This window comes from Pteropus medius, unplaced genomic scaffold (genome assembly GCF_902729225.1).
Source record: "Pteropus medius unplaced genomic scaffold, Ma_sr-lr_union100, whole genome shotgun sequence".
NCBI classification, from domain to species: Eukaryota; Metazoa; Chordata; class Mammalia; order Chiroptera; family Pteropodidae; genus Pteropus; species Pteropus medius.
Window position 1 is genome coordinate 3708010 of NW_024347791.1, and position 21789 is coordinate 3729798.

Below are 21789 nucleotides of genomic sequence, written 5' to 3' on the forward strand. Positions count from 1 at the left end.
GTTTGTCTTTGCTGGCAAGGTTAAATACAGAGGCAGATGATTTATCTAACCGATACCAATCTCATCTTTTCCGTTGCTGTAAACGTCGTGAGAAATAGCATTAACAATTAACAGTAGCCAATGCTTCCATATCGCACTGGAGTATGAGCCCTAAGTAGGCCCAGTTTGCAGATGAGAAGGACTAAGGTATGTAGAGTTTACTTAGTCACTCAAAGTGACCCAGCCTAGTGAGAGGTGGAGCCAGGATTTGAACCCAGGCGGACTCCAGGGTGCGTGATGCCCTTAACTAATTTAAAAGCTAATATTGAACCCTTACCGTGTGACAAGCGCTGTGCCAGGTACCTTCGTCCTCCTGCCTCTTTTAATGCTTTTCCAAACCTCATGCAATATGTGTTATTTTCTCTATTTAATAGGTGAGGAGATGGAGGCTCAGGGAGATGAGCTCACCAGTTCAGAGGGGGTGGAATCCCGCCAGTCAGAGTCCCGAGCTTGGGCTCCTTCCATGCTCCCCACTCTGTGATCCCGCTTCCAGAATCCCCCCCATTCTGAGCTCCTCACCCTCCATTTCTCAACAAATATGTGCTGAACACGCAGGTCGGTTGCCAAGACGACCACTCAGCAACAACATGAAAAGCAAATGACTTTTCATAGCTTCTGCAGCTTAGGAGGATTTCTTTTTTTTTTTTTTTTTTAATTTTTTTTAAAAAAATGCGTCAAGGTGATTTGTAATCTAGAGGAAAAAATGTTGACATGGGTAAGGAAACTAATTCGGACAATAAATATTTCCACGATAACGGAGGAAAGCTTGCAGACTACAAACAAAAGAACTCCCTAGGAAGGGCGCGGGGTACGCTGCTATGATCCCTATTTTACGGATGAGAAAATTAAGGCCCAGAGACCCAGAAGCCAGGAATGCCCACTCCAGTGCCTTTGTACCTAATTGCCATGAAAAGCCGGTGAATGAAGATTTGGCTGAGTGGAAGCAGGGGCTCGGTCAAGGCTGTACAGTAATGCAGAGGAGCGAAGAGCACATCGGACTGGGCCAGGGGCAGTGGAACGGGCAGAAAAAGAGAAACGTCATTTCAGAGGGGAGTTTCTAGGGGACTGGAAGCTGGGCCGAGGAAAAGGACTCAGTCCCCACCCCAAACTTCAGGTACCGGGAGAACAACATGTAACCTTTACCCCAGTAGGCAGAGGTTTAAGTCAGCCCAGAAAAAGCTCTTAACACAGTGCCCGACACCCCATAAGTAAGGGGTTAGCACTAGACGGTATTTTCTATTGGTACCATTACTGGGCATTCCAGCGCCTCCTGAAAATAACCTCTTTAAAGAGAAATGGGCACCATGACCTCATAAAACTGGCCCCTTCTCCAGTCTTCTCCTTCCTCTCAAAGGTCAGAAACCTGGCGTCGTCACTGAGACATCAGTTTCCCTCACGCCCAGTGGTTTAAGCAGTCACCTTTGGCTCTGTGACCTCTGTCCAAGCCTGTGCTTCCAAACTCGTGTCTGTCACTGCCCTGGTCAGATTTCCTGAGTCGCTTCCCTGTGGATGAACCCACCAGCATCAGATGAACCGTAGAATCGCTTGCAGCGCTTCACAGAAACCCCCATCTTGCCAGGAGCTGGCTACTCTGGCAAGACGAGTGTCCCCTTGAGACCATCTCTCAGCCACCCCCTTTCAACCGGAACCCTTAAAACCTGCAGTCGGAGACGCTCCTTGGTGTAAGTGCATTAGGTACTTTTCTTTAGCACGATTGCATTTTTGCTAATTAAATCTGAGAACATGCTGCTTAGAATTATTAACAGCCATTACAAGGATAATATGTCCATTAAAATAAGCCTAACTTTCATTTTTATGATCGTTTTAATTACATGATCCCTCCGGCGTGTTTATAACGATAAAGAATGTAGCTAGAATATCGCTGTCAGGTGCTGGTGTCTCCGCGGGGTCCTCTGGGGTCAGCCTGCGTGATGCCCTCCAGGTGTTCTCAGCTTGCCTCTGGGGACGGTCTTCTCTCTACTGACTCCATGATTTTGTGTCCCTGGTTGGACTGAGGTTTATCGTGGGCTGGGAGTGAGATTAATATCAGTGTAGACTGTAGCAAGAGACTTAATAAGCAAAAGGTTGCATAAGTTACCAGTCCCACCCGCTCTTCTCCCTTCTAAAACCAAAGATGCGCTGTCCAATTGAGAAATCCACCGGAGGAGGCTTTGAGTTTCCCAGTGGACCTCAGCTTGCGATTTTGTTAAAATTTTACGTGGAGGTATCGGAAAAGGGGATGGGCGACTCACTTCCCCTGACAGAACCATCTCCATTCCCAGCCTTCCTTGTACTGTGAAAGGGACCATAGTTTCTGGCCTTTATCAAGTTCAGACACTTGAATCATCTGAGCCTCCGCGGTGTGGACAGATGGTCACTGGGAGAAGAGGAGTGGGCCCCGCACTAGGCTGGATGCTTCACAGTCTTCCTAGCAATAATTGTGAAGAGAGGGTTATGAGCCCCCATTTTGCAGGTGAGAAAACTCTAAGGCTCGTAGAAGTTCAATGACTTGGCGAGGGCATGCAAATTATTAGAAGTAGAACTGGTACCTGAATCCCAGGCTTTGGGGCTCAACAAGCCACGCCTCTTCCGTTGTACGGGACTGACCCTGGACATCAGCCATGACGGATGTGCCTGCCACTAGTTGGCAGAAAAGGTCAGAGGTAGCATTCGAACCCAGGCCCGGCTAACCCGGCAGTCACACACACTCATCACACACTTTTACGAGTAATGACTGTTGTTACCACTGTAAAAATGGCATCGTCCCTGCCTAAGGGAGTTCCAGCCCAGATTTGGAGTGGGACATGGGAAATTAGACACAGCGTGACAGCATGCTATGCAGGAGGAAGGGACACAGCGTGGTCTGGAGCCCCCGCCCAGCCCGGGGCGGTGGGAGGGTGGTGCCTTCTAAATGGAGACTGGAAAGAAGCTCAGGGTTGAAGGTGGAGGCGGGGATGTTATATGCTACTTCTAAGAGAATGAGCTATTTATAATAATCGGCTTCTCACCCCACGTTCTTCACTCCCGTAGATTCCTTAGTTTTCTTTCTGGGGTTTTCTTTCCGCGTACAAACTCATTTGAATGCTTCTGTTACCTCTAATTGAACACTCCGACTTAATTGATTAGGTATTAAGTCGGGGACTTGGCGACATTCAGGCCCGGGCTCATGTTGAGAGTAATTTATGCCCATCGTCCTACTGTTCTACGGTGTATCCGCGTGCCTCACATGTGTGTTAAAAATAAATCCAGGAGTCGGGGCAATCTAATTAGATGGTTTAACCCAGGGCGCTGGTGTTCAGTCCTCACCAAGCTCGCCTGCCTTGATGGAAACCAAAATAGATGAATAAGTTAATCAAAGGTCTGATGAAATAGCAGGGCTCTGCGGCATGAACCGACGATTGCTAAGCTTCAGTTCAGGCAGACTCTCAGGGGAGAGGAGCAGCCACGCTGAGTGCCAAAGGCTGGGCCGTTCAGGAGGAAGTCTGATGAAGCCTGCTGGAGGGAAGTTCCCGCGGAGGCCTCGGGTGGGTGACGGCTAGTGGGGAAGCTTCCTCCAAAGGAAGGAAAACGTGCTTTGGGGAAGGAACGCAGACCTTCCCCTGGCTGATGCTAACTATAGTTTTGCATCTTTCTTGCTGTGGAATGGTAGACAGAACACTCACCTTCCTGAGCCGTTCATCCATTCATCTGTCTGGCCACCCCAGGCACCCACCCATGCCATAGATCTATCTGTATTGTGCATCCATAGCGTATAAGGCATTGTGCTCTGATCTTGTCACCATATGTTTAATTTAATGACTGCTGGTTGGGTTAGGTTAGCCCCTCCCTTCCCCACTCTGCTTTGTGCCCCCTGAGGCTGATGCATCAGGACCAAATCTCTGAGCTCACTTTTCCTGTGGCTTCCATGTGGGTTTGTTCAGAGAGACGCCCTGGCAGGGAGCAGCAGGTAGGAGGAGAGAGAGGCTGAGATCTCTCTCCCTCTTCCATCCTGTGGGATTGACACAGAAGGGCCCTGTCTCGCTACCGAAGGTCACTGCTCTTGCCAGGCGGCTTTCTCTCTAAATTCCAGCAGCTCCTGGCATTGGCCCCTCAGGCCTTGGGTGGTAAGGACCCCCCACTCTTCCTCTCCCCAGGTGCTGCAAGGCCCTTGTTACTGCCCCTCAGTTCTGCATCCACTTCAGTAAATATCCCTTTATTATTACATTTCACTCGGATCATCCAGTTGGAGTGTGCTGTCCCCACCCGCACCCTGATACGATACAGTAAGCACTTAGAAGTAACTGACTTTTATAAATGGCAGAAGCTCAGAAAGACTGAGAAAATTTGTTCAAGGTGACATGGCAATTAAGTGAAAAGGCCGGAATCGGAATCCAGGTGTGCCTGACTCCAGAACTCAAAGTTTCGTGCTCCACTGTCTCCCAGAGATGCCATTCTCAACAGGAAGTAGTTAAAGAGTCATGGCTACCTGAATACTTAAAACAAGGAGGGGGAGTCAGGAAGCTGGCGGGGGCTTCTGTTACTAAGAGTTTGTGTACCAAGCCCTGGAGCCCTTTAATCTCCTTTGATTTTTACACCAACCATGCGATATAGGCAACATCTCCGTTTGACGGGTAAAGAGACTGAGGCTTAGAGAAAACACCTTTTATGGGGCCGGAGTCCAGATTTTAACCTCTGCCTCTTTCTTCCCTCCTCCATGCTGCCCAGGTACAAGGTGACAGGGACCACGGGCATAGATGTGAATATTCTTTTTCTTGAGAATGACACGTGGTGAAAAGTTCAGTCCATCTGTCTTGTCTGTTTGTTTCTGGTCAGAATTGTACTCATGCAAAAGACCATTATAAAACCGAGAATAAGGAACAGCTAAAATGATATTTTCAAATACAGTGAAAATGGAAGCATAACACGGAGTGGGTTTGGGAGATGGAATGGGTCAATTAGCCGTCCGTGTAGCAGCGAAAGGTATCACGGGGCGGGGGGGCGCCCTTTCTCATAGCTTTTCTAAATCAGGTTCTGTGTTCCTACTCCCACCAGATCTTGATATGTGAAAAACTGTGGCAGCTTTAGGGTTTTTTTTTTTTCTTTTTTTTTTATAACAGTGAGTAATCTGCTGGCGAGTTGTTGAAAAGTATATGTTAGCTAAATGTCCATGTACATATACATACGTATATACATATCTACCTGAGAAAGGGGGAGGGGGAGGGAGAGGGACACCCATCATCCCAAAATGCACAGTGGTCACCATTAATAATTTGATGCCAAGCTTCCATGTCTTCTTTCTCTGCATAAATTCGTGTGGATGCGTTTTCATGTTGTTCGATTATACGTAGGGTTATTAAACCCAAGCAATTTTAAAACTTGCTTTTTTTCTTTTAACATATGCAAGTTAGAACATCTTCATCTCCACTGTAGATTGTATAGTGTGCTATCAAATTATCACATGCCACTGTAGTGGAAATTTTTATTTGATTATTAAAAAGATACCATGTTTTAATTAACTGTTCATTTGGGGGGCATTTGGGTTGTTTCTGTTTACCTTTATAACATGGTGAGAAACATTTTTCAGACTAACGCTTTAGTTTCTCATTTTTAAATTTGACTAATTTTTTTTTTTAGAGGTGTCCTCAGAATGGAATTATAAAACAAAAGCGATGAATATTTTGTGGAATCTCAATGAGGTGGCCACATTTTCCGTGAAAGAGTTCCATTACGAGTGTTAACCATGAAAATATGAAGTGTGCTTTGGCTTACGTGCAAACTCCCTGTGACAGCAAGGATGGGGCCCCCAGCTACCGTGACCTTCACGTGTCACCCATACCTTTGAAAGCTTTCCCTACACTGGTGTTATGTATTATTTTTAGCCTTGACTTTGGGCACCAGATGGGCACAGAGATGCGTGACTTGCTTTCGACTCTACCCACCTGTGGGACATTTGTTCCATTACAGCTTGTAAGGATTTCAGCGATGGCACTCCGTGGGCTCATTTCATCCTTCCGTGTGTCTCTCTGTGTCTCTTGTTCCCCAGTGAAGAGTGTTGCATAGAATATGACCAGGTCCTCCTCTTGTATTTTTATCTGAGAACCAGAAGGCAGCAATGCTGATTGATTCAATTATGGCTTTAAAAAATAAATAAACATAAGATTTAATGATACCACTAAGTAGTAATCTTTAACGACACAGGAACTGAATATGATTTAAAGAACTATATCTACCTAGATACAATTAGGCACTGTTTACCAAAAAAAAAAAAAATTCTGATTCAGTTTTTGTACTTTTATTTCTTCTTTTGTATGTATTCTTATTTTCTCCAATGAGCCTATACAATTTCTGTAATAACGAAATGGCATTTTTAAAGATCCGAGCATAGTATTTGCATGTAATAGTTATTTGATAAACATTGCTTTTGCTCTCCCTTGATTCAGATACATTTTTCTCCCTAAAAAACTTCACAAGCCAAACTGCAAATTACATGAACAAATCTTTAAGAAAATATTCATTTATTCAGCAAATTTTTATTGAATACTTTTTATGTACCAGGCACTATCGATAATGTTTGTGCAAAAAATTAATGCAATGTTTTTTTTTTTTTCTTTTTCTACTTCCTCTCTCTGCTGCTCTGTCTAGTCTGAAGTTTCCTGGATCCCCAACAAACATTACTCTGGGATTTACGGTCTGATGAAGCTCGTCCTCACCAAGACTCTTCCTGCCAACCTGGAGAGGGTCATCGTCCTTGACACGGACATCACCTTTGCAACCGACATTGCGGAGCTGTGGGCCGTGTTCCACAAGTTCAAAGGTAATTGGAGCCTACTTTTTTTCTCGTACTTTTAAAGGTGTCATCATGCCAAGGATAGTGGATTATATATATATTTTTTAAATGAGAGGTCAACTCCAAATGAGTTCATATTAATGAAATGACTAAGGAATTACAAAGACATTTGAGTATCAACTCTACTGGCGTCTGAAGCATGTTAAACTGGAATTTGCACTTCTTTAGTAAATGAAGAGACAATTAAGGTCCATGTTCATAGGAAGAAGCCAATGTAGGATGCTTTGTAAGAGGTAAATATCAAATATGTATATTTTGTATGCGGATAGTTGAGTGTTGACTGATAGGTTTTTTTCTTTTATCAGATGATACTTTGACGAGAAAGCCTGTGAGGCGGTGGTGATGGGTGTTACTATAGAGTGTTTGGAAATGTTCTTATGGCTTTTGCTTTCATTCACATTGTGGTTTATCATTGTAAAGGGGTCTATAAGTTTGGCTTTACGAGACATTCCTTCTAGTCTGGTGAGTTTCTTCTTAGCTATTATTGTAGCTCTTGCCACTGCCTCAAAGTATATAAGAGTACATGGTGGGAAATTGTTGAGCCCAGTAGGTGTACTTAACTCTGAGCGAAGGGAAGGGTTAGTATAAATCTCCGGCTGTCATTTTAACACCCCTCTCCCAGATGTCGTCCTTAAAATTGAAATATTTTTAAAATTCTTCTGTATGTCAGACAAATACAATGAGAGACAAAGTTGGCAGTACAATTTTCTCCTCCCTGCCCCTCCCCCCCACCTCTCTCTCTCTCTCTCTCTCTCTCCATATATATATATATATAAGAGCATGTATTTTTTTTTTTTAATTGCACTCTGGCTTCTGTGTTTAAAATCCTTCCTACCTTTTCTACAGCTCCTTATCCTGTGAAGGTGAGTTACCACTTAGGGATTTTAAATGACAGCATTTTCATAAGTTCTAGGATATTCCCATTGATTTCCGTTTCCATTCATGGACAGAAGAGTATATTCCTTACCCACCCTGGTCTCTGCCTCTTTCCTGGAGCCTCTTTGCTCTGGGCTGATTGAAAAAAAGCCCTCAGCAGGTCGTGGGGGAGGCTCTCTGACCCTCAGCCTCTTTTCCTCGTTGGATCAAAACTTTCCGGTGTCAATGACACTAATAAAGACATCTTTTAGCAAAACTGCCGAAACTGAGTGTGTCTCAGCTTTCCGATCTCTTCTTCACAGGATGCTTGGATCTGCCCTTGTGTTTCACAAATAAAGCAACGGAAGCTTAATGGGATGCAGGGTCGTGCCCAGAGTTGAGACCATAACATACGTGTGTGTATGTGGCCTTCCATGTGTGTGTCTCCAAGTTTCCCAATCATTTCTGCTTGTTTTTCTGATCAAATTGAATCTTTCGGGGGCAACATTTTTTGTTTTTTTTTGTTATTTTTATATAACTAAGTGGTATTTTATTCATATTTTTATGCTGATGTTCAGTATTCATTACTGTATTTGTTCAACAGGTACTTACTGCATCCCCACTGGGTATGAGGTGGTGCACTGGGTTCTGGAAATAAGGAGATGAGCAATGAAGGGAAGTGAGAGTTACCGCCTTTCCTGAAGGGAGTCAAAGAAGGCAGCTGGGAGGGCATCATAGAGGAGGTGATCATTATGTTCTTTCCTGCCTGATAGGAGTGATTGTATGCAGGAGATGCCCACATGCCCCTTGGGCATCTGCCCACATTACTCCAGCTGCTGGGAGTGCTGCCTGCAGATGGCCCTCAGCTGTCAGCCTCTTTGGGGGGCAGCCTCAGGTGAGGAGGCCATGCCCCATGGCCACGCCCCGTACCTGGGGCACATGGTGGTGTGTGTGATGACTACTGAATGTCTGAATCTTGCAGGATCAGCTGTAGCAGTTCCTTCACACTGCCTCGCAGCTGGATTTCTTCCTCTGCCCAGGCGTGCTTTCTGCCCTGTGCTAAGAGCCCTCCCTAAATTAACCTCCTGCATGCTAACTAGAGTCTGCTCCCTGAGCAATTCAACCTGCAGATGCATTTAGAGCTACAAGTGTCCCTGGGATAAGCGTAACGCAGCAAAATCACTGGAACTGGTGGTCACTAATTGTAGGTAGGAAAGCACGTTTCTTCTGGCCCAGCTAGGACCCACCGTAGAGCAAGTAGAGTTCTGTAGCCAGTGATAACAACAGTATGATCATGGTGAGTAGTCCCCGATGTCATCCGTGGGAGGGAGAGCCACAAGGCTCTTACTGCTTCCAGGGCTGGTCCAAGGATTTGGAGGGTTCTGTGATTCAAGGCTATTCCTGGGGCAGAGCAGAGTGTATGGGTCAAGGACAGGACAGGGACAGGGGGCATTTAAACACAGGGAGCTGAGATAGCGGGCTGCATCTTGTTTGTTCATCCTTTCATAGCTTTACTTCTGCCATTGTTAGGCCCCATTGTGCTGAGGAGCACATTAGATGGCATTGTCATCTAAACTTGTGAGAACAGGGTGCCTGCCTTCCAGGAGCTCACCAGCAGGCAGAATGTGTCACATTTTTATGTATCACCAGCCGAGGAGTATAAAGCATCTGAGGTTTGCCCAGGCCCACCCTACCTTTTCTGGGAAAATATGGAGGTGAAAAGAAAATAAGTAAGCTCTTCTCCATGTGGCTCTCTTTTGTACAGGGGGTGTGTGTGTGTGTGTGTGTGTGTGAGAGAGAGAGAGAGAGACTGAGAGAGATTTTTTTTTTTTTTTTCCTAAACTGGACCAATTAGAAGCCAGGTCATGGAACAGGAAGGAAGCCCCTTAGGACAGACCCATAAACATAGAATCTTCTGATCCAAGAGGGAGAGTTCCCCTCTGATAAACATAATTGCAGTTGACATCTTTCACTGTAAACATTTTGAGTGACATGGATGCCGCTTGGCCTTGTTAATTCATCTGTTTTAGAGCAGCCAGTGATCTGGGGCTGCAGCACCTCTCACGTTCAGATCACGTGTACATGCCCTTGACGCGCTAATGGTGCTGTGAAATCCCCCTTCCCTGAATTCATTGTGTGGAGAAGCTCTAAGAAGCCTTTTAGTAGGGTCTTAGAGCCATCCTCAGCCTCCACCACGGGCCGCTTCAGGGGGACCTCTTGGAGATGTCTCCGTACTTCCTGAGCCTCGGCTTCACCTAAGTGGAACTGCCTCCCTCCCCAGGTCAGTGCTGATGCCCTTGTTGCACCTGCTCCAACCACCGGAGGTATTTTCAGAGCCACTGATTCTCAGCAGAAAGAATCAGACGTGCCAGTGATGGCTAGAATTAGGAGGAGTCGCACATTCATTGATATTTACCGAGCTTACCAAATCATTTTCTCACTATCGGGAACGGTACAAGAATAAAACAAGCCCAATTTCTACCCTGTGAGTGCGTATTTGAGACACACAGTAAACAAACCAACATGTGAACTATATAGCAGAGTAGACAGTGACTAGTGCTCTTGAAGAAATTAAAGAAATGAGGTAAGAGATTCCTGTGGGTACATGTGTACGTGTGGTTTTCATGTTCAAATAGACTGGTAACGGGAGTTCTTACGAGAGAGGGGACATTTAAGCAAAAGCCTGTGGAGTTGAAGAAAGCAAGCAGGCCGGCGTGCAGGAAGAAGGGAATAGTGCCCTGGCCATAAGGAACGGCAAGCGTAAACCATTCAGGGGACTCTCGCAGTCATCCAGGTGAGACGTGGGGTTGGCTCCGACTTGTCTGGATCAGTGGAGGTGAAAGACATCATCATGTTACGTTTCAAAGGTCAAGTCATCATGATTGGATGTGGGAAGTGAGAGTTATCGGAATCGAAGTCGATCTGAAGCAGTTGGAGGGGCGAGATGGCATTTGCGAGGTGGAGCAGACGGCAGGAAGAGCAGGTTAGGAGTGTGGTTCGGGCATTTGACATGCCTAGTTGGGTATCCACCTGGACGTGGTGAGAGGCAGGCAAATCTGAGTGTTGGTAAAGCAAAGAGAAGTCTTTTTAAGTATGATTTCTGTTCCAGGCACTGAGCTGGAAGCTGTGCACATTTGAAAAGCAAAATAAACTGAGCCCAAGAGAGGTTTAATAACTTTTCGTGCTCAAGGGGCTGTTGCACGGCAGAGGTGAACCCCGAATTGTGGGGCTTGGGGAGTCTGTGCTATCTGCCGCCGCCTGCTGTGTCTCCAAGCTTCCAGATGGGGCGGGGCAGGTGCTGCCCAGCGACCCGAAAGGCAGGGTCTGCTTTCAGTTCAGGTGTGGTCACTGATCATGTTCACCCCGGCCCCTGAGGGCCACAGTTCTGCTGCAGAAAAATTTGGAAGCAATGCCCGACTTTAGCAATCTGGAGAAGCCATTGTGAAGGCGTGATAGATTCACGGCCATAGTTTGAAGCTTTTGGAAGAAAGCCATGCTAAATATTCAAGACAGAATTGTTATTCTTAAGAACAAACGTCTCCCCTTTAGGAAGAGCATATTGCCATACTGTACAATTCTGGCCCCAAAACAGGGACGGTCATACTCTCGAGCACAGGTGGCTTGCCCTCAGTGCCACAGTGTGGGCAGATGTGTCACATCGATGGCTATTTTTTAAGACCCTAATAGACTCGGCATGGACTAATTATAGCCAACATTTTTAAGTACTTTCCTCTGTGCCAACTAGTCTGTTAAGCGTTTCGTGGGTAAACTCATTTAATCCTCACTCCCATGAAGTAATTACTGTTCATGTTCCTATTTTAAAGATTTGGGAACTGATGCTTAGGGAGGCAAAGAAGCTGGCCCAGGGTCTCCGCCGTTATACTGTAGAACTCATGTAGTCCCAGTCCGAATCCAATCCTCTTTCCCCTGCACCCCACACTCCCTAGAAGAAGAGATGGTGGAGCTTAGAGTCTGTTTGGAGAGACCGAAGTTAGGGATATGGAAGAACTCTAGGTCACAAGTAAGCCACTTTGTAGAGGGAGGACCCGTGGTGATAGAGGCATTCATTAAACAGGCACCAAGGCAAGATCAGAGGCAGGGGGAAGTGTACTTTCCCCAGGATTTGAGAAATAAAACCTCAGTCTCCAGAATCCTGGCCCCCAGCTTGTGACTTCCCAGAATATCATCTTGAAAAGTGGCTGTGAGCCCCGACCTCTCCCCTTGCGCTCCCCATGGCTCAGTAGGATAAGCCGGGATTGGGGCTCACCCAACGACCTGTGACGATGGGCAGGTTACTTGACTTCTCTGGGCCTAAGTGAACTGCCGACAGGGTCACCGTGAGAAATGCGCAAGCTGACGTGGGTTATTCTTCTCGTATTCCGTTTTCTCTAAGGACGCCTGCCAGCGGGCACGGAAGCAGACATGGCAACGTGTGTCTGCTCCATTACTTTACAGCTTTGTCCATAAAGCCATCAGGGCCGGGGTGGCCGTAACTGTAAAATAAGGCGGGAAAGCCGAATATGAAGAAGAGAAGCAATGTACTTTAGGAAGAAGACATTAGCTGTTGTGATCTAGTCACTAGCCTTGAAGGTTTTTTTTTTTTTTTTTTTTTATAAACCTTCTGTATTCCTTCCAGGTCTCATCTTCTTCTCACCTTGTGGCCTTGTCCCCCACCCTTTCTCTCTGTCCACTTCTCTTCCTTCCATCATCTCTCAGTCCCTCAGTGGAACAGGCGGAGTAGGAAACGCTTTGCAAAGGAAGAGACCAGGTTCCAAATCCCTGCCAGTCTGATCAGCGGCGTCATCTTGGGTTGTTCATTTAACCTCTCTCGACCTCACTCCCGCACCTGTATAAGGAAGAGCCTGACGTCTTCTCAGTGGTGTGCGGTCTGGGGAGGTGCCACTCATCCTGGGACGGGGGGGAGTTCCCTGCTCCTTTCCTTCCTCCTCTGTGCCGAGTCTGCCTGTCCTTATCTCATTCGTCCCTTCTTGGACATCGAATCCTCCTTTCCTCCCTCTCACCTACTCCAAATGAAGCTTTGTGTTCTGTCCCTCCCCCGCAAATTTCCCCTCACCCCATTCGGGCGCCTTTAACTAGTTTGAAAGGAATCAAAGGCAGCCTTTCAGGAAGATCCTGTAACCTCATGCCAGTCCAGTTTCCCTGATTAAAGCTGTCCCTCCGTGGCCAGGCCCGGTGTGGCCTCTCGGGGACTCGCCGTAGACAAGGTCCCTCTCATCTCACACCTGCTCCTGTCGGTTCCCAGACTGGAGAGACTGTTCTGCCTCAAGGAAGGAAAACAGACATTTAAAAAGATATGAATTCTCAGCTAAAGTGCTTCACAGTGACTGCAGCAGCCAGTGTCTACGTGGGAGATGGGCCGTTACTACAGAAGGGGCTAGAATTCTGCCGGGAATTCTATGGGAATTCTAAGGCGGGTCCTTGTCAACGGCGAGGTTCCATACGAGGCCGGGCACGTCTTTCTCAGCTGGACCCTGGTGTCGAGCATCTTCCTGCGTGCCTGCCACTGGCACAGTGCCTTCCTCGCCGCCAGTTTTCAATTGTTGTGTTTTTAAGCTTTTAATTTCTAGTTGATTTTCCTCTTGGAAAATTCCGACGGCCTGTTAACTTTATTTTCTCCCCTCTCCTCCTCATTTGCTCCCGCCTTCTTCACATCTGTTATCCATGCTGCTTTCCATTCAGAATCCAGAAAGTAGCACTTTGGTTCTCATTAGATGCTCTCCGTTCTCCGTTTGACAAGCCAAGATGCGCGTCACTGGGGGAACATCGAGATTTTTATTCCCGGTGAAATTGGTGAAGAGGTTTTAATTATTTTCAGATTAACTTTGAAGTGGATCCGCCTTCTCTTACTATATTAGAAACATCAGTTAACTTCCCCGAGCCTCTTCTCTGGTTGCTGTTCTATAAAAATGGGGGCAGAATACACTAATAACTTTTTAAGCTTTATTTTGACGGTAGGTCAGGAGATGGCTCTGTCTCGTGCGGTGCTTCATCAGTGACAGGCCCCTCCCTTTTCTTCTCTCTCCTGGGAGTTAGGGGGTCAGAAGGCTGCCTGCTTCCCCTTCTGCCTGCCTCCCTGTCCCCTTCCCCTCCCTCCCTCCTCTCCGCCCTGCCTCCTCCATTCATTCAGTCGCTCGTTCTTTTATTAATTTATTATCTTTTGAGCCCCTGGACCTGCCTGAGTCCCTGGGGAGAAAGTAGTAAAATGAGACAGGCCGACTTCTGCCCTCATGTTGCTAATTTCTACTAAATGCTTTTTGCAGGTCAGGCACTAGGCCCTCACAAGTCTTTAAGTACCTTGCCCAGGGTCATACAGTAAGGGAGCAGCAGATCCTGGACTGAGGCCAGGCCGACCCCAGAGCCCACACTCTTAACCACTAGATTCCAGGCCCAAGTGAACACACAATTACATTAAAGTGTGGAAAGTACCTCGAAAGGGAGAACTCAGGGTGAGGTAGAATCGTGTTTAGGGCAAGCAGCCCTAGTCAGGTGGGTTGGGAGGGTCAGGAAGGCTTCTGAAGGGAGGAGGCATGGGGACATCGGCCCGCATGGCCCCATTTAGAGGGATGCCATTTGCAGAGACCCGAGATCCAGAGACAGAACAGTGCAGACAAGAACTAAAAGAAATGTGAAGTCTGCTCCTCAAACAGGCCAGGCAGGCTCCTGCCTTCGGCCCTTTGCTCTGATGTCCCCTCGGCTGGGAATGCTCGCCCCCCAGACCTCTCTCCCTGTCTTGCTGCCATAATTCCCTTCAAGTCTTTGCTCAAACCTCAGCTTCGCAGTGAGATTTTCCCTGACTGTCCCCTTTAATCCCACAGCCCTGCTCTTTCAGTTTTTTAATAGCAGCCATCACCTTCTAATCTAGTTTGTGGTTACTTATCAAGGGGGCTGCTCTGCCTGATGCAGTAAAGCTGCACAGACCCGGGTATCAGGACGTGGCCGCCTTCCCTGGTCATTGTGTGTCTCTCCTGCTGATAGGTGAACACCGTGTGGGCAGAGGCCTTTGTGGATTTGTCCCTCATGTGTTCTCAGCACCTAGAATAGTGTCTGGCAGAAAGTAGATGCTCAGTAAATATTTGTTGCATAAATGAACAAATAAAGCACCTGGTTCCGGGTGATTCGAGGGGTAGGAAGTAAGTCAAGAGAAGTATGAGGGTTTTATGAGTTAAGGCTTTAGGTATTACCTGAAGGTAGCTGACTTTTCAGAGTTTCAGGTATGGAGAAGTAGGCTCAGATTTTCAGGTTCGAACAGATCCCTTTGGCTGCAGTGCAGGGGATGATCTGAAAGACGAGGCAGGAAACCAGTACCTTGAAAGAAAGTTTTGTCAGCAGGTAGGAGGTTGGCTACTGTACCAGTCCAAGCAAGATATAAAACGGCCTCTCTGTAGGAGAATATTGTTCTTAGTGGCAAGCAGAGGACATGGATTAGAGATGAACTGAAGGTACAGGTGGTGGATAGCACTCTGGGTGATGAGTTCAGTTTTGGACATAAACAGAGATAAGGACGAACAGGTCTCTAAACCAAGAAGGTCTGGGCTGGAGGTATCTTTAGGTGTTTCCTTTTTGGAATGTAGATAGAGCCTCTCGGTATTAAAGTAGATGTTCTCACCAGGTTGTTACAGTTTCCTTTTCTGGACTTCCAGGTGTGCCCAAGTACAGAGTCCAGGGGTGGGGATCCGCGTAGCTCCTGGCTGAAGGCGTGAGTGGCGAGATTTGCCGCCTCTGCCAGCGGGCTCGGTGGGCAGCAGCAGACTGAAATCAGCAAGTGCAAAGGGCGGGCGAGGAGTGACAGGTGACTGTGCTTAGCGAGGAGGAGGAGCAGAGCGAATACTGCTGAGCAGATTCACCAGAGGAAGGATCCCCGACCTCACCCAGGCTGTGTCAGGAGCCCCAAGTGCAGCCCACACCCAGGGAGCGATGCTGGCTGAGATCGTCAGGCCAGCTGTGTCCTGGGTGCCTGGGTCTATGCAGCTCTCAGGGTGAGGCAGAACAGCCACTCGGATACACCTCCACGACCCTCCAGTTGGGCAGGTGGGGCCTCTCTGTCAATGGTGTGGCTTTCCTGAATGCACAGGGAGCCAGGGTCTCCAAAGAGCGAGCTAGAGGACAATTTGCGGCTCATCAGGAAGAGGAGGAACGACGAATTTCTAGAAGTGGCTGGGAAGTATTTCTTTCCCCTCTTCCTTACCCAACTCAGGGGTCCATTCCCGGGGCGATGGGACCAAGAAGTCCAGGCCTTCCCTTCGGGTTGCTCCCCATCCTCTTGACATCCTTATAGCCTCGGTGCTGCTCAAATCTCTGAACTTCTATTTCTTAACGACAAAATGGGGCCAGTACCATCCTCAGGGCCTTGCCGTGAGGGTAATGTGAGGATTCACATGAGGGTCCTCGCAGAGCACCCGACACAGAGTAAGCGCGGGCAGTGTCCCCAGCTGCTGCTGTTACTAATATTAGAGGTGTCTTCTTGCCATCACACTAAAGCACTAAGAGATTCAGGATGGGAGGACCTCGATGGTGGAGGAGACGATATGAGTCCCCCGTGAGTAAGGAAGGCTCCCCCAAATAACCTCGATCGAGATGGAGGGGGAAGGTCACGTAAAAGTAAGAGTCGGGATTTTGTCCAACTGAGAAAGAACGGGCTGCACATCTCAGTGGGGACAGAGCACAGGCTCTAGTGAAGGGTGGCAGTCCCAAGACCTGTCCCCTGCAACTCACATTTCCGTTCCCCGGTGTCGATGGGAATTCTACTTTAAAAGCAGTCCTTTGCAGGTATTTGTTATGTTATCTCAGTTCTCTGATGCAAGGTTTTCACATTTTACAGTTTCCGAAGTTGAGATGTGACTGAGAAAAGCAACGTGACAGATGGTCTTTTTCTCCAAATCAGTGTCCTCTTAGAATTTAGAAAATATGGTGTTATTATTTTTATTAGTGTTTCTCTCTCTCTCCCTCTTTTTTTTTTTTGTGGTCTCATGGTGGTAGAGGAAAGTTGGAGGGTGGGGAGGGCTCTTGGCTGAGGAAGGAAGAGCTGAATTGGGAGGCTGATTAGGTCAGTGAAAAAGAAGGATTTTAGGATCTTAGCCGGACGCTCCTTGATTACCTTTTATTGTATGACCACAGGGTCCCTCGACATTTGTGCTGTTGCTATTTCTGGTAAATTCATCACTTGTCTCACCCGTTGGAATAGTTGCCACCTCTTAATGGGCCCCTCCATTGTGGAAACCAGCTGCTTGCTTCCCAGAAGTCAGACTTCACGTATGTCATGACATGGCGAGAGGGGAGTTTGAGGGACACGGATTCATGGAACAGAAACATAGAAGTTTTGGGTTTTTTTTTTTTTAATTTTGGAAAGAAATATTGAAAAGCTTAAGCATTAAACCCAGAGCTACAGGAAGCTGATCTGCCAAGAAGTCTTGTCTTACTCATTCAGACATTTGATAAATACTTATTAAACAACTACTTGGTACCAAGTGTACAGTTATTCTCTCTCATGCTTAGTCCATAAGAAAATCATGTGACTAACTCATCCTTCTTTGAGAAAATCATATACTTCTGGGAACATCTCAGGATTGCTTATCATCAATGTGAATTCTTTGGCTGGACTGCTTTTCTAACATTTAGCTGGTGTCATCTGCCTCGATGGCGAACACAGCTAGCTATTGTGGCCACATAGAGGAGACAGGGCTGTACTGGGTCATTCTGGAGGAAGGGAGGGTGAGCGAACACGTTGGGACCAAAATAAAGACATGAGAGGGCTTAGTGAGGACAGTGAGAGACAGGTACAGAACAGGTAGTGGGAACAGGCAAGAAGCAAATAACATGTTGAATGAATTTATGGAGACAGTGATAAAGCTTATCTTTAGAATCATGTGCTCAGTATAGAAGCCATTATTTTTCTCGTTTGCTCTACAAGTATCTTGGCCAAAGGGGCCTTATGTGCAGATTAATTCTACTTCTGGATGATATCAGCAACATACCTAATTAAATTAATAGGCATGCAAGAGCTAAGCAATAACCTGATGACCATTTACAACTGTGTTCTTCAAGCAGTAACTCCGAGTTGCAAGATGGAGGTTGACTCTCAGTATCAGAATTACGTGTCGGGTCTTTGCAAATTGCACAAGTCCAAGGCCCACTCAGCAACAGCTGGAACCACCAGTGAGTTGAGAATCAATGCTTTAGTGCAAGGTTTCTCCACCTTGACGCTGTTGACATTGGGATTGCATAATTCTCTGTCGTGGGCGTCTGTCTTGTACACTGTAGGATGTTCAGCGTTGTCCCCGGTCTCTACCCAGTAGCATCCCCTTCACCAGTTGCCGTAACCAACACTATGTCAGGGCATCACCACGTGTTCCCCGCAGGGCACAGTCTTTTCCTGTTGAGAGCCATTTCCTTGGCGGCCCGTTGTTCCTGATGAAGATCCATAGGATCAGTCAGGAGGTGGTATGTGTGGTGGTGATTTTAAGTGGTCTGTGATGCCTGGCACAAAGGAAGAAATGAAATCTGAACCTTCTACAGCTTGTATATCGTTTCATAACTTGGAGACCCCCCGGCCATGTGCTGTTTGCATGACTTTCTGAATCAGCCCTGCGTTTAAGTTCCTTTTGGATGTGCGTCCGATGTCCTTATTCTTCTTAGTTCTCCACGTTAGCCTCACAGGTGCCCGAACTGTGAATTTCCTCTTCCAGAGCCAGTAGCGAAGTCCCTCTTTCGGGAAATAAATGCATTCAAAAATAAATAAATGCATTCATTCCCCTGTATCTGGAAGGATCCGTGATACCAAGTGAAGATCTGATTGAATTCACCCGACTCAAAAGCGTTCACATCCATAGAAGGCCATGGATTCCGTTAGAACCCACTGGAATTTATGAGCTTTTCTCGAAATTACAAGAGGGGCCAACTCGTTGCTCATCTACAAACTCATGAGAGAAGGAAATCAGAGTGTGTCATTCTGTGAGTATTACAAGGACACATTTTTTTTTTCCTCCTAAGCGCACATACATAGATTATTAGCAGCATCTAATATATGACAAGGACGGACGTGGCCTGTCGAGGAAGACAAATAGCTGTTCTCGTCTCTGTGCAGTGCACTGGGCTTGTCCATCTGGAAGAGTGCGGTGGGCAGAGTTGTGTGTGCAGACTCTTTATTGAGATGGATGGAGGGGCCATTTAAAGAGATACTGTCAGCCAGCAGAGGACCAAGTGAAATTACCGGCTTCCCCGGAAGCAAAAGGATATTTCTCGTTCATTCACAGTCATCTTTATTAGGAAAGGAAGCTCTGGTTTCTGTTTTCTGATCTGCCATCTGATGGCTGTTAGAGACAAAGAAGGCATGACAGTTTAGGGCCTTTCTTCTTTACTGCCGACATGTCAGAGGAGACCCCCAGGTCATATCCTATGGTAGCAAAAAAAATGTTATAAGATTAAAAATAATATTCTCCAAATCCAACCAGTAATCCTCTTTTTATTTTTAAAACGATGTGATACCAGGCTATAAAAAAAGGTAGCTGATAAGAAGACTTACAGAGGCGGTTAGAAGCAGTAGAGGGATGGAGAGAATGGGTTTAGGAGTTTTGGCAGGAATGGAACTTACTTTTTTTTTTTTCCCAAGTGTACTTTTTAACATTTTGGAACAGTTTTTGATTTACAGAAAAGTTATGAAAATAGTACAGAATTCCCATGTATCTTGCATTCTGTTTCCCTTATTATATTATGGTACATTTGAGAGAAACTTGTTTTTATAAGATAGCTACTACGGTCCAGACTGTGCATGTCATCTAGATGTTCCACCTAAATTAGCTCCTTTCAGCCTCACCAGGATCCTGACAAATGGGTAGTCCAATCCCCATTTCGAAGGCAAGAAAAACCCAGTGGTTAAAAAGATTGAATAATCTACCCAAATCACCAAACTAGGAAGTGGCAGAGCCAGGATCACAGCCTGTCTCTTTCCTTGTGGATTCTGTCCACAGGTTCTTAAGGGCTGCTCCTTGTCAGTCTCTGAGTCAGTACTGAGCTGTCGGATGAATGAGATCGTACACCTGCCTTCACAGAAGTGATGTGTGAATCGAGAATTCAGCAGGGCACATAATACTAAGAAAGGACTGTTGTGAGTGAGGAGGCATGTACCAAGCACAGCGGTGCCACCACGGAGCCACCTCTTAACTTTATCTGGGCACTGGAAAGCACATCACCCACAACATAAGACATATTGGTCTTGTGGATTGGTGGAAGATGCGGGAAAGGGAGAACAGGCCATTCTGGGCAGGAGAACCGAATGGGCCAAGGTCATGAAGACATAAAACGGCATGGCATATTGCCCGAACTCCAGGGGCTTCCCTATGGGCCAGTGTATTTCATACAAAGTATAGAATATGGGAGGATGGATCGGGAAGGTGCCGGAAGATTGGAGAGTAGGCAGGAGCTAGATCATGGGAGGTCTGGTGTGGCATGCCATGCCAGGGAGTTCAGGCTTTTCCAGAAGACGATGAGAATCCACTGACAGCCTCGAAGGAGAAGAGTATTCCAGCCAGACCACTCAGCCCTCGGGATAGAGAAGAGATCGTGCCACAGTGGGGGAGAAGGTCGGAGGGTGCAACAGCAAAAACAGTCCGGTTAGGTGGGAGTGTCCGTAATGCAAAAAAGAAATGATCACTGCCTTAGACTGAGGAGGGGGCGGGGGGCAGCAACAGAATCAGTCAAAAATGGGTGTCCAGGTAAGATGAGGTATGGGATTTGTAGATGACCTCGTTTCCCAGCTTAGCAGATTGGGCGGGGAACACAAGAGGAAGCGCAGATTTAGGGTGAGAAAATGCACTGAGCTCTTCTACCCCTGTGATTTTGCTGTTATGGTGGGGATGGATGATATTTAACTATAGCAAATGCTTCTTCATAATATACTACATTGGTGCCCCACTGTGGTGGAAGTTCTGTTTCGCCCGTTGGGCATTCATATTCACGTTCCCTTTCTACAAGCATCATCAGAATATCTTTTTTTTTTTCTTTCAAAAACCATTCCTCTCTTTGTCTCAGTTGGTTTTCAGTGTACATAAGGGGTGGAGGGATAAAAGGGCATGGCCCAGTGCTGGCCAGCAACGGACCACAGCCATCTCCCTGGCCATGGCCATTGGTTCAGGGAGGAGGTCATATGTCCCAAGCTGAGTGCATCAGAACTAATGAGGGTCAGGCCAAGGATTTTTGCTGGAACTTCTGGGAAAGATTTTTCACTGCAGTTGCTAAACTATGAGGAGGTTAGACTGGAACCTCCATTAGTCATTTTGCCATCATGTCAAAGGTCCCCAAGACCACCCCTAGATTCTTCGGTTTGCTAGGAGGAGTCACTGGACTCAGTGTGAGTTGTGAGTCATACTCGTGGCTATGACTTATTACAGCAAGAGGACATAAAGCAAAATCCCAAAGGGGGAAGGCCAGAGGTGGTCAGTCTCAAGCTTCCAGAATCTTCTCCCACTGGAGTCACACAGGACACACTTATTTCCTCCAGCATTGAATGGTGACGATATGTGTGAGATGCTGTCCCCCAGGGAAGCTCATTAGAAACTCAGTACCCAGGGTTTTTGGTGGGGGCTGCTCACGTAGGCACCCTCTACCTAGCATGTGTCAAAATTGCAGACACTAAAAAGAAGAACAGGTGTTCGTCATAAGCCACAGTGTTTGCAGTTTAGACACAGAGGGGCGTTCTTACCAGGGAGCCCCGGGAACTTTCCCGGAACCCAAATCTGCACATGCTAGTAGTCAGGGGCCGACGCTGCAAGAAGGCCTTGTCAGGGAGAGCCGTCTTAGGCCAGCCGTGTTACTTCTCTGCTGCACAGCCACACCACACCGCCAGAGGGAATGCAAATCTGGGAGGCTGACGAGAGTGACAGAGTCCAGATTCTATGGTGCCCTAGTCCCTAGTTCCAGCCATGCTTGAAGCAAAATTTCCCTTTTTTTGACTTCTTAAGTCAGTATAAATTTCTGTCACTTGTGGCCTTCAGAAGCATGCCGGTTAAATAGAACTCATTCTGAATAAACGAAGTGTTCTGTTTCAGCTTTCCCAC

At 46.9% G+C, this 21789-nt stretch overlaps 1 protein-coding gene across 5 annotated transcripts in view; it reads left to right on the forward strand.

Annotated features, from left to right (window-relative positions):
* Window positions 1–21789, forward strand: part of LARGE1 (LARGE xylosyl- and glucuronyltransferase 1) — a 489641-nt gene that overhangs the window by 273670 nt on the left and 194182 nt on the right. For all 5 annotated transcript variants that reach the window (XM_039877849.1, XM_039877848.1, XM_039877847.1 and 2 more), the window contains one exon: window positions 6661–6832. In XM_039877849.1, the coding sequence (XP_039733783.1) occupies window positions 6661–6832 (172 nt within the window). The remainder of the gene's footprint in view (window positions 1–6660; window positions 6833–21789) is intronic.